At 43.9% G+C, this 13,293-nt stretch overlaps 1 protein-coding gene across 10 annotated transcripts in view; it reads left to right on the forward strand.

Annotated features, from left to right (window-relative positions):
- The window catches only part of FGFR2 (fibroblast growth factor receptor 2), an 80,323-nt gene that overhangs the window by 6,709 nt on the left and 60,321 nt on the right, over positions 1-13,293 (forward strand). For 5 of the 10 annotated variants that reach the window (XM_063405172.1, XM_063405171.1, XM_063405169.1 and 2 more), the window contains exon 3: positions 12,731-12,997. The exons of the other annotated variants lie outside the window; for them this stretch is intronic. In XM_063405172.1, coding sequence (XP_063261242.1) covers positions 12,731-12,997 — 267 coding nt within the window. The remainder of the gene's footprint in view (positions 1-12,730; positions 12,998-13,293) is intronic. 10 annotated transcript variants of the gene reach the window in all.

The following is a 13,293-nucleotide window of genomic DNA, read 5'->3' on the forward strand; positions in this document are numbered from 1 at the left end:
GTGACACTTGCTGATCTGTTCCTGAGTCTTCCTTCATGGACATGCCCTCAATTGTCTGTATTTATTTATTTGTTTTTAATACAAGGTGCTTGGATTGTCATTGTTCATTGTCTTAGTGACTCAGACTATTGGAAAAGCTGTACACAACATCAACAGGAATTGAGATTTGTTCCTTTGGTTGTAACAGGGAAAATTCCTTCTCTCAGCTATACATAGCTTCAGGGACATTTCCAATATTTCCTTCAGAGTATCTGGCTATGTATAAAAAATACTGAAGTGTGTGTGTGCTTTAGTTCAAGCAGTATTTATCTAACAGGGTAAGATCATGCTGCATGGATGTGTGCAAGATGTCATGCATTAAGGTGCTGTGCATTTTGGCTATTCTCAGCCAATCCTGAGTAAATAAATATCCCTCCCTGACCCCTGGACATTACTCTGGTGCATGTGAAAGTGTTTACACTGCAATGGCCTCTTGATCCGGTGTGAGTGATGATGTTGGTGCTGATATTGTGGAAGCTCACTGTGGTGGATCTCAGCTGTGGTGCTTTATTCCCAAGCAGCGCTGGCAAAACCCGAGGCTGTTGTGCTGTGTGAGCAGCACCAGGACCTGTAGGACTTCTGTGGGGACTGTCAGCTCTCAAATTGTATCCTACATCGAGTGTTTACATACGTGTTTTTTGTCCTAGTGAGCAGAAAGGCTTTTTCTGCTTTTAAATATTTAGAAATAAGCCTCCCCCAGCGTGTACAAAGGCACCATTCTCTCAGCCTGTGTGTGCCCAGGCCTTTGATGATGGCCAGCGTTTCACAAGGGCTCTGACCGCACACATGGGTTGAAGGGTTACTTTGTGAACTGAATAATTAGTTTGGACATATATTTGATAAATAGTGAGCTCTCCCTTGACCTCTCCTTGCCCAGGCTGTGTGTTATCATCCTGCTGGGCAGCTAATTTGCTCTCTTACCCACATGCAATGCCTTGACACCGTCCTTGGAGCACCCACTCGGAGCCCCTGACGACGCGTTTCAGTTCTTTTAATTTAGGTCAAATTTCAAAGGATTAATTTAAGCTTTCCACAAGGGACAGCCTATTTCTGTGTCCTGTGGAAAACACAGTAGTTCAGAATGGTCCTACATTTGGGAGGTTCCCAGGAGCAGCAGGGAAGGGGAGAGACCCCTTTTAAGGGGTGATGTGTGGAAGTGATCAGTGAGTTTTTCTTTGGGATTTAATCAGTCATAGCCACTTGCTGACACTAAACAACATCCAAAAATAAGTATGTTCAGCACAGTACCTTCCTTTCTGCAAAAGTGTTGAGTCATATGGGGAGGGTACCTTCATTTTTGTAAAAATGTTGGGAATGCTTTAAGATTAATGTCACCTGTGGTCACAGTGGTCAGCGCTGTCCACTTGGAGATCCTTCTTTAGCCACTGTGACCTGCCTGGCTCAGGATGTGGGATTTTCTGAGGTGCTCCAGTGTGCAGGAGGGATGCTGTGGTGGTGGGATGTCCCCAGTCCCACTCTCCATCCGGGGTGTCCCCATGGGTCCTCTCCAGCCAGTGCCACCCTGCTGAGAGGTGGCAGGACTCAGGGGACCCTGCACATCCATCATTTTCCTGGGACAGAGGTGGTGTAGAAGCACCAGAAGGCTGCTTCTAGTTTGGTAGGAAAAAATAGAGCAAATTGTCCACCCAGGGTTCCCTTTTGACTGTTCTGTTTTGGCTTTTTTAAACAAGAACAGCGGCTTTGCTCTCTGCAAGTTAAATGAAGAATTCAAAACCGATTAGTTCAATCAGAGTCAGCTTTATCTTTTTCATTTATTTCCCTTTTAATTTTATTTCCAGGAAGGGCAATTATTAAAGCCCATTATGGAGGAATGTGACATCCCCACAGCTTCGGGTGAGGGCTGGATGCCCTTTCAGGGATCTGGTTCAGTAAGTTGTTTGGCCCAGGACAGGATTTGCTAGCTGAGATTCTGGGGAATTGGACAAGCAGCCAGATTAAATCAGTCTAAATGTGTCCTTTCTGTGTTTAAAATCTGCAGCCCTTTAGCAGGGGCATGGTCTTGAGCTTCAAACTAATTGGACGTGGGTAGGGTTGTTATTTACAGTCCGTGTTGGTGAGACACTGGGAGTTGGGAGTCTCTCAGTGTGGCTACTATTTTGCAAATTAGCAGAAATAATTGCATGTTTTAGGCTTATCTGCCATAGAGTTGAAGCTTTTTGAAAGGGTATAATATTTATTAACTTTTAGGAATTTGATTCCTTTAGTGAGGGTTTTTTTTGGGGTTTTTTTTGAGCCAGAAGATTTTCAAAGATGCTGAATTGTGAGGGTTTATATATATATATTTTTTTTTTTTAAAACCACTTGTATAGATAAAACCCCAAACCAGCGTCTGACTCCAATGAATGCATAGTTTCCTAATGTTAAAATAGTTCTTCCTTGGCAGGGAAATAGCAACAAATTTCAGGCTATAGCAACTTTTTCACAGGCAAGTTTGAAACCTCTGAAAGCAGAATTTACAATGAAAATGCTGACATCTCCAGTTATGCAAGGCTGTGTATTCATGACACGATGGACTATTGTGGTGTTTTAATAATACCCATAGCATGGCTCTTAATGAGCTTATTTCTATATCCAGCTTCCCAGCTCCACTAGAAATGATCTTTAAATGGCTTTAAACAAAAAACATTCAGAGATTAGTGCTTTCTTAAAATGAGTATCTAGTTTAGGATCAGATGAGTATGCTAAAAAAAGACTTAATTATGTCTTTTTCTGTCATTTATAGAGAAAAAATCCTTGTTGGAAGTGTCAGATTTTTAAGTGTTAAACATTTTGAGACTTTAGAGTGAAAAGAGACTTTCTTCGAAGCAGCGCTCCTGAGCAGTTGAATTCTTGTGTTTTTAAAAGAACCATCACCCACTTCGGCAAGTTATGTCTTGTCTGTGTGTAATAGCACACCTGGTTTGACTAGAAGAGAAATTTTTTTTCCAGTGTAGTTAAAAAAGTGCAAAAGTCAGGCTGAAAAGGGACCATGAATTCCAGCTGGACAAGTGAGAGCATCTTCTGCAGAGGACACTGGTTTGTGTTAGTGGTGGCAGTGGGAAACAGGGCAATATTTGCTTTGGCACGGAGCCTGCCAGTGCAAAATCATCCTCTGAGCAATTTGGGGGCTGATTTGGAACTCAGAGCTTTGAGTTTAGGTTCAGCATGTTGCAGTGAGTTTTTTTTTCAGGGAGATTTGGCACAGCATGCTCCCCAAATCACAGATGCCGTCTTGCAGTACCAGGGACTAAACTGACTTTTAAGCTGATTGAAAGAGAAGTTGGAGCAACTGAGCAACTTTGGAGCGACTTTGTAAGAGTCAGATCTTAAATGAGGACCAGATTTGCAGCAGTGCAGCAGCCAACAGCTCCTGTTATAATTACGAAACGTGCGCTGGGAGTGCCAGGGCTGTTCTGGAAGTTTGGCCCTTCGGGTTTCAATCGGAGCTGGGAGTGTCAGCAGAACTGCCTTGGCATTTGCTCCTTGGGGACTGTGCTTCCCAACCAGGACAGTTGCAAAACAAGAGAGAGATTCTGTAAGAGGAGTGGAGCTTTTTTTTTATGTGGATTTTGTTTTTTAACTTTCAAAACCCGCTTCTAATTCAATCAATTATGTATGTCTCCAGATTGTCCTTTCCCATATCTTAATTATCACTGGTGTTTTTTTCTTTTTTTTTTTTTTTCCCCAAAGAACTCCTTTTTCATGGGTTTGTTTTTCCTTGACTTCTGGGTGTCAGAGCACCTGATGCTTGGATGTGTCTTGTGGGCTTCTTTTTCTGCTGCTTCAGGTTTTTGTGCTTCTTGTCACCACACAAATGCCATTATCCATATCAAAGAAAAGCACAGAATGTTGAATTCTGCGGTGCTGCTTTGTTCACTTGCTGTGCTATTATTATTTTAATTGTATTTTTAAAGTGACTGTAAGTGAAAGCACTTGGTGAACCCCAGTGAAGCTGAGGAGTTGAGACCTGACCTACTTTCATTCCCCTCCTCACACGTTGCAGGTTGTGTGTAATTATTGCTTTTCCTTCCCCACAAAAGAACTGGCTCATCAGTTTGGGACATTCACCGTGTCAAGCAAAGCCACAAGAACAGGGAAGAGGGGAAAATTCCTTTGTGCCAAGGAAATGGCTTGCATTTGTGAGGGTTTACTGGAAAGGGAAATGTGTTGAAGGACGGGAAGGGAATAAAATGAGCATGAGAGGCTGATTGAGGATGAGAAAATCAGAGTTTGGTTGTATTTCAGTTTTTTGTTTCTCTTAGCTTTTCTATTTTGAATAGAGTTTTGATGCATGGAAGGAAAGGAATTTTGTGACATCTCAAGCTTTCTCTCAGGGGACTTGTGGCTGGTTCTGAGTGGGGTTTGGAATGGGATGCTGTGTCTGGGGTTGCCTTGGCGGGCTGCACTCACCAGGACAAGGCTGTAGGAGGTTCACTTGTGGTTGCATGGACAGAAATTGATCAGAGTATCATGCAAGAACTTAGTTTTTAAGCTGTAATAAAAAGCTGCGGGGTAGAAAACCTCAGTAAGGTTCATGCTACGCTTCCTTTAGGATGGGCTGTGCGGAGAGGTGAGCTGCTGGCAGGACCTGCTGCTGGGCAGGAGCAGAACCTGCTCTCTCTCGAGAGACTGGCTTTGCAAGTTTGGAAAGCTCAGTGTCTCAGTGTCGCAATATTTAATTTGTTTCAAGGAAAGTAATACGACTTCTGATTGTGAATGCCACCCGACAGTTCTTGAAAATAATTTTAAACACCCAGTTCAAATTTTGAGTACTTCTTCAGCATGGTTCTGTTAAACAGTGTTTGTTCATGAAAATTAGTGCTGTTGAGATATTACATTATTGAAGTACCCAGATTTCCCTGATACTGTTTGCTCAGCAGGGTACACAGGTATTTCAGCCGTGCAGGATCAACGTGGAGACTCTCTGATAAATCTGCAGTGAACCACAGCTCAGTAATAGCTCTTCTAGCAATTGAGAAGCATTTGAACCCTCTTCCATTAGCATGGCAAAGTGCCCAGGAGCCACTGGTACCATCAGGGGTGACAGAGGTGTCTGGAGGTTCAAGTGAAGCGTGGTGTGAGTGCTTGTGTGCCACCTGGAAGGGCAGGTAGCCAGCCTGGCTTTTCACTTCAGGGCTTGTGCTGCTCTTTGTCCTCACTGGAGACTGTCCTCTGTGTGGAGCTGGAATTAAACAAGCTGTGATGTCTCTTGCCTAAATATTGCTCTCGGTTGAAAGGGAGCCTGGTATGCCTTGAGGCTTTGAAGTGCTTGGAGAATATCCCGTGGTTTATCCGTGTGTGTTGTGGATGGGACTCTCAAAAGTGCTCAGAGGATGTTTTGGGGATATTGTTTCCAGTGACTATTTTCAAATCCCACTTTAGGAAGTGGGGGGAGATGAATTTCAGGGGAACAGGCAAGATGAGACTTCCAGACGAGCTGCTAAAATTAAGAGGATTTGTATAGTCAAGTAAAAATGGGACCGTGTACAAAAGAAACAACTGCTGACTTGCTTGTAGGGAATCTGAATAGATGTTCTCTGCCTCCAGAACTAACACTGCAACATTGAATTGTGCAATTTTTAACCTCCCAGTTGTAATTTATTTCTTTTGCACGTTGAGCAGTAATAGTCTTGAGCATGGCCTTTGGCAAACCTGAAAGAAAAAGGTTCTGTTTTTATGTTTGGATCTATAATACGTTCTGTGCAGGTTTTATGTTGCTCTTGAAATGCAAATAAAGAACCTGAAAAAGAGCTACAGATTGGAATAGATGGAAGAAAATTCTAAACCCAAGAAAAACCTTTTGCAACCAAATATACGTGCTTGTACGCTTTCCCAAGGCTGTATATCTTATTATGGAGCCTTTCCCAAGCAAACTTTAAGGCTGGATTGAACAACAGGAGCTGGTTTAATTGCTCTGCCACTTGGTTACATGCAGAATTCACTCAGGCAGATTTGAAGTTCTGCTCTTGCTGAAAGAAGAAACAATAAGAAAATGTTCCTAGTTTCGAATTCTGTTTTTTTAGAAAGAGAAGATTAATTTTTTTTTTCAGCTTTTCATTTGAGGTTCTGGCAAAACGTGATTCATTTCCCCTTTGTATTGTATAATAGATTACATGAGAAGACTCTTCTGTAATGAGTTGGAAGAGCAGTTAATTATTTTTGAGATTGTGTTACATGTGCTTTAGGTTTGTTGTACTCCTCAGTTCACTTAGCAGAGAGACTCTCACTCTGTTACATTAGGCAGATGGTGGAGTTTACGACTTGAACAGCAATGGTCAAGATTTGGTGCCTGCAACCAAACATTCACATCCTGAGGATGGCCTTTAGTTTCTCATCAAACTGATGAAATCACAACAGGCAGCACAATAATTTTGGGGGGTTTGGTGTGGCTTCTCAGGGTTGAGGGTGCTCTTTCCCTCCATGGTTGCCAAGTTTTCGTGCAGAAGCCATCTCTGCCCCTCTCTGGAGATCAGAGCTTTGCTGCTGCTGTATGAAGAACTCTTCATCCTGCAAGGAGCAGAGCGCGAGGAACGGGGACAAACAGGAAGAAAGTGGCAGGGCAGTTCCCAGCAGCAGGAGGTGGCCTCGCTGGGCTCTGCTGTTTACTTTGCTCTTGGCAGGCTCTGAGTCTCCCCTGGCCTGGCTTCAGGAGCACAGAGAGCACAGCCAGGCCCAGCAGCGTGTGATCCTTGGCGCTCCTGACGCAGGTTGCGTGGTTGTGCAGCCGTAACTCAACAGCCACGTCTGTAAAGACAGGTAGGAGCAACCAGGCTATGAGCACGAAGCCTGGACAAGTATAATTCCTTTCTCTTTGGGAATGAGTCTTTCCTTAACCATGGGGTGAGTGAGACACACCCACCCAACTGCTTGGCAGCCGTCAAAGCCCTGATGAAACTTTTCATGTCCTTGTGTCAATCACCATCCTCACGGGGTTTGGTCCCACTGCTCTCCTCTGCTGGGTGTGATGGGGCCTGGGTGGCTGTAGCCAGGGCCAGATGCTGCTTGGGGAATCTTTGTTACCTGCTGCCAAGGAGTATGACCCAAGACAGGTGGATAGAATCACGTGGGGATCATTTTTGGGTGCCCATGTGGAGGTTTTTTTTCTCATCCAAGGAGTCCGGCAAGTGGCAAAGCGCTTTGTTGCTCACCAGAATTTTTTATTTTTCTAAGCCTTCAAAGCTCAGGAAAACAAGATATAGTGCAGTGTAATATTTTCCCTTACCCGTGATGACATTGGCAAGTTGTTGCAATTGGAGGAGAGTCACTTTTTTTAGATGGTTTTATTATATGTAGCACTCAATAGGAGTTGACATGATGTGGAGGCCCAAGCTCCAGCAGGTCAGTGTGGCTGGAAGCTCCACACTTGCTGGAGCACCAGCTACATATGATGTGGCAACTTTATTTTGCAAATGTTCATTTCCAGGGCAAGAGAATTATTCCTGTCCCTTACATAATTTCCTTTTTTTTGGTCTGGCTTTGTCTCTTTACCCGTCAGATGATTATGTCCTTATTCTATAAGGATAACAATACTAACGAACGTGCCAGGAAAAACTTATTTTGAAGAATCTGTCACTTTGTTTTGTGAAAGTCTATCAAATGGAGCAGCCCAGGCGTTTGTGTTAAAGGAACAAGTAAAGACTTAGAATCTGCCATGTATTTGTGTTTGTAGCTATCATGGATAGCTCTTTCAAGTTTTGTGTTTGAAGCTTTTCTCCTAAGCCCAGATCTTTTTCATCAGATTTGAGCAACTAATGTTTTTATACATTAGATGGGGGGAAATGATTCGTGCTCTTTGGAGTCTTGTTCAGGGACAAGGGATTTAGAAAAAAATAAACTGATAGTGCTTAAAAATTATGGGAGGAACTGTAGCAATTTGGAATGGAAAGTGTTTTATCAGAACAGAGACTTCCTGATGGTGCCTGGCAGAGGCAGAGCTGGGCAGAGCTGGCAGCTGGCTGGTAGTAACAGTACAAATGGGACAGCAGGAATCCAGTGGCTTTGGAGCAGCTGATGGATGAATTGCAAACACTGCTTTGTGCCCCTTTGTCTAAGGAGCCTTTGTTTTGTTGTTGGCTAAGGGGAGATGGTCACCATGGCCAGGAATGACTCTCTGCATTCTTAAACTGGTGGCCGTGTCTTTTGCAGGCTGATTTCATCATCCATTGTCAGAAGAGGACATGAGATACTCTCAATATTGGTCTGCCAGCTTAAATTAAGGGACAATCCCATCATTTTGTCCCTGGGAGGTGGGAGGGAAGGCTGCACACCTGACTGGTGATACCTGGGCTGCCTCCTGGAGAGAGCCTAAAGCCTTGGGCTTGACTTGCAGAGTCAAGAGACCTGTTTGACATCCCCATTCCGTGTTGTTCATCCAGTGTGGCCTTGCTGGACTTCCCTCAATGGCAGGAAAACCGTGAGGAGGGGTAGCAGAAGCAGCAGTGGTGCTGCTGCTTGGCAGCCTGGTGTTCCCTGTGGGGACATTCAATTTTGCAATGAACCTCTTGGATTCTTGACAGGTCAGGTCTGTTGACCCTTCTGGGCACACTGTGGTGAGTGTTTAGTTATTTACTAAAGCCTTTTGAAGTGAAAGTGGCTTGATGGGGTCTGAGGCTTTTGTGTTCTGGAGAGTTGTGTGAGAGTCTTTGCTGGGGTTAGCTATTAGCTGATTGTTTCATTATTTGGCTCTGTAACTAAGTAACTAAATGACTTGAGACTTAAGATAAGCAACTCTTTGTTAATATTTTATTAGATGGAGACAAATAATAACAATAATAATGATAATAATAATAATAATTTAAAACCTAAGGAAGTATAAATATCTCAAGTGATCCAATCTGGAACAGAAACATGATTTGGAATACAATTGCATATCTTAATAATCTGAAATAGAGCAGTCAGAGTGTCCCCAGTCCTCTGTTGTGGTCGTGGCTTTTATACAAACAGTCTTTACTCCACTTGATGGCTGGATGGCATAAACCATGCTGTGGGCTGTGTGAGCAGGCAGAGAAAAAGTTCACAGCTGTTTATTTAACAGCAGCTTGGTTTCCCATGGCAGTATTGTTCACCAGCTCCACCTGTAAAGTTTAAATACATTGTGTGCGCCATTATTACGAATCAGGATGTAGCTGAGAGCAGAAAACAGCAGAGGCAGTGTCCCCTGTCCTGCAGTGTTTAAGAACACCCAGAGTTATTCTGCACATGCCTTTGTTGCTTGTTTGGTGTTCTAAGGGGTGACAGACGGGTGTGATTCACGTCAGGATGGGCACCTTTGCAGGAGGCACCAATGCCACAGGATTTGCAGGATTTGCTTGAAAAGGAATTTCGTGCCTCCTTAGAAACAAGGAATGATTTGGATTGGAAGAGATCTTTAAAGGTCGTCTTGTCCAACCTCCCTGCAATAAGCTGGGACATCTTGAGCCAGACCAGACTGCTCACAGCCCTGTCAGCCTGGCCTGAAATGTTTCCAGGGGTGGGCATCCACCGCCTCTCACTGTGCCAGTGCCACCCTCTTTGTAAAAACTTCTTTCTATCTAATCTTTCAAACCCAGCAAAGGGCTAGTTCACAGGCCTCTGGTGATGGCTGAGGATCCAGTTCCGAGGCAGAGCTTCCAAGAGGGCTGGAGGAGCTGGACATCATCAAGCCTTGCCTGGGGAGCAGGGAAGTGTCCTGCTGTCAGCCACAGGGGAGCCATTGGTTTGATGGGACAGCATGGACATGATTTCAAAATTTCTCCCTGAATTTCAGAGCAGTGCAAAAATCCATGTGCAGTGTCCCAGGGAGAGTTAACTTTGCAGCATAGGTTGTTTGTGTGCTGATGGGAATTTCTGAGCAGTTTGAACTGGTTGATTTTGCAGTGAAGCTGTTGGGTGGATTCGTGCCTCAGAATCCCACCTGTTCTCTGTTTGCTTTTGGGCACCATTTCAAACCCACACTGGAAAAAAGTTTATAGGCAAACATTATAAAAAGTGACAGTCTTAAGTGCTGCTACATTCTAGTTTGGCAACACAAAGGCTTACCTGAAATAACTCACAATTTCCAAACATGACTTCATTATATCATGACAACACTTTGCTGCATCTTCCCTGATACTCTAGAGAACAAGAAATGGAAGAGGATAATATATACCAAATGCTAATACCTTGTTTTTCTTTAGTGTACTAGTGATTTTCTTTGTAAAAGGATTTTTTTGAATTGTAATTTTGAAATATATTACTGTTCTCAAGTTTGGATTTGGATTTGTGTTGACAGACTCAGTGCAAATTTGGGGTTAGTAGTTTAAAAAGAGATGAAGTCAGGGACATGATATTAAAAATTATTTTCATTTCAATTTCCTTTTAATTGTGGGTGGGCTTATCCTGTGAGTTTCCTGGCACTGTTCAGCAGAAGGCTCTAATGCACTTCAAGAAGGGTTGAGGTATCATCAACCACGGTGGCTTTTAAAAAAGTTTAAACAGAGACATTTTTATACTCCAGTACATTGTTGGCACAGTGTAAACTCTGTAAAAGGAGTTTTCTTTGCAGGTAGAGCATTACAAAGAAGTCTTATTAACTTCAAACTAAATTAGGTAACTGGCTTTAGGTACCTTTTTATTTGACAGTGAAATCTAATTAAAAAAATTCTCAAGCAGACACAAACACACTCATTACTGTGATTAAATATATGTAGAAAGGAGCCCATGATCTTTCTGGAAATTCGATTTCTAAGAGCATAATGTAGTACTCATGAAACACCTGCATTGCAGATCTGTGAGTTCATGGCTGTATCAGCAAGAATGAATTAGTTTATAAGGGGTATAAATCTGTATTGGAGCCTGTCCTAGACTCTTGAAATGGAACTCTGCATGCTAGAAAGTTTAGAAACATTGTTATAAAATCCAAATCCAAGAAACTTTGTAGTCTCTGTAACTTCTCATAGTGGGATGGGGTTTATGTGCCACCTTGGTGTGATGTGTGTCAGATCTGTTCTTTGAGAAAACATATTTGCCCTAATGAAAAAGGCAGGAGAAGCTTTGACAGGGCACATTCCTGTAATGGCAGGATTGCAGGATGAGTGGGAGAGAAATTGGGTCTCCAAGTCCATCAGTAGAACCTGAATGAATCCCCCACCGTGCTGGGTCCTTCTGGTGCTCATAGAATCTTATTTTGACTTGGAAGGGACCCATGAGGACCATCAAGTCCAACTCCGGGCTTCTTGCAGGGCTGCACAAAGCTCAGCTGCTGACAGAACTTCAGCATTTCCACATTCCCATCTGCAGGGCTGCACAAAGCTCAGCTGCTGACAGAACTTCAGCATTTCCACATTCCCATCTGCAGGGCTGCTCAGGTGTGGTGCAAGCACCCTGTTGAAAGTGTGATACAGAAAATGACGACCCAAGGATGAGGAGCACTGGTTTCAGGGCTTTGGCATTCCTTGAAGGAAGTGTGGACATCAAAGAGTCACTTTTAGCACTCTCTCAGAGTCCCAAGCAGACAGAGAGGTGTTTTATTTATTCCTAGGTGCACAGTTGGTGCCCGTGCAGGGCAGGACGTGGCTGGGCTGCTCGGAGAGCAGCTGTCTGTGCACTCTGACCCTCCCCATGAGCAAACAGAAGATACCTCACTGCTTCTTTCCCTTATTTCCCATTCCTGCTGCCCTTGGCAAGGCCCCTGGGAGAGGGATGGCATGGTGGTAGGGAGAAACCAGTTCCAGGATCAGTGCCTGTCTGTGGGACAGCCTGAGTTCATCCTAGGTGTGCTGAGCCTTCCCTCTGCACTGTGGAGACAGTCTGGGGTGCCCGGGGCTGCAGCTCCTTTCCCCCAGCTGACAGCTGATCCTGCAAGGGAGAGATGAAGCTCTAGTAACTATAGACAGATGCAGTTTCCCAAGGATGTTTTTTGGAAAAAGGTTGTGGTTTGACATTCTTCTTACTGGCTTACAAAAGGGAGCTGATGGATGAGCCAATTTGTTCTGAGCTTGTGTGCACACTTTGACTCTGAAAGCTTTGCTTATGCACCTGAGTTTCTGCTTTATTCCACCTGGGAGAGGTTGTGAACTAAGTGATGAGGCAAAAAAGAATTTCAAGGAAAAAGTTACATGGAGAGAAGTGCTGGTAGTGTAGAAGGCAAATGTAGAGGCTTTCTGATGGGCACAGGGAGAAAAATAAAAGACATCATATATGATGTGTGTAGCAACTCATGTTTATTAACTTAGCGAGTGAAAGGGTTTTGGGGCATCCTTTTCTTTCCATACAGCACTTCCCAGGCTTTAAAAATTAAAAAGCAACTTATAATAAAATCAGGTGGGGAAAGATAATTACTCATTTGAATTATGGACCCAAATGCTAAGATAGAAAACGGAATTTGCCTTTTGAACACCTCCTGATCCTACGAGCCCGTTGAAGCCTCCAGGTCCTGCAATCCTCATTGTCCCCCACCCTCTGTGACTGATGAGAAGAGTCATGTGTTGGTGTGGCACTGGGGACAAGGGACATGCCAAGACACTGATCAGTAGTGCCTGAGCTTTAAAACAACCTGCGCGTGGTTCAGTTTTACCACACATCACACCAGGCTGATCCGGATGAAACTCTTATTTTTTATTGAACGTAACTTGATTTCCGTGGATGAAAAGGCCCTTCACTGACCTGTGTTGGAAATTCTCTCCTTTCCCTTCTCTTTCTTCTACTTTTTCCTCCTTTCCTTCCACCTTCGCAGAGCCGCCAACCAAATACCAAATCTCTCAGCCAGACGTGTACTCGGCACTTCCCGGAGAGCCGCTCGAGTTGCGCTGTCAATTGAGGGACGCCGTCATGATCAGTTGGACTAAGGACGGGCTCCCTTTGGGGCCCGACAATAGGACAGTGATTATTGGGGAGTACTTGCAAATTAAGGATGCCACGGCCAGAGATTCGGGCCTCTATGCTTGCACTGCTGTTAGGACCCTAGACAGTGATACTCTGTACTTCATTGTAAATGTTACAGGTGAGTGAGTCGAAGGTTTTTTGCATGCAGAAGCTGTAAAATGTGATGTTGAGACACTTTGGGACCTAACATGAAACAGACTGCTTGGGCTCAGTCAGTTAAGATGAGCTCTGTGGCCGTTTTGGGGATTTTTCTCCTTGTCCTGACCCTGAAATGGGCTCAGTTTGTATCTACTCCTTTTTGCTCCGTGGGCTCTATGGTGATTAACAGCTGCTGTAGAGCTCTCTGTTTTATGCCACTCTGACAGGATTAAATTAGACAGCTGTGATGATGATAAAGCCAGTAGAATGAATACA

Source organism: Prinia subflava, chromosome 9 (genome assembly GCF_021018805.1).
Source record: "Prinia subflava isolate CZ2003 ecotype Zambia chromosome 9, Cam_Psub_1.2, whole genome shotgun sequence".
Classification (NCBI taxonomy): domain Eukaryota; kingdom Metazoa; phylum Chordata; class Aves; order Passeriformes; family Cisticolidae; genus Prinia; species Prinia subflava.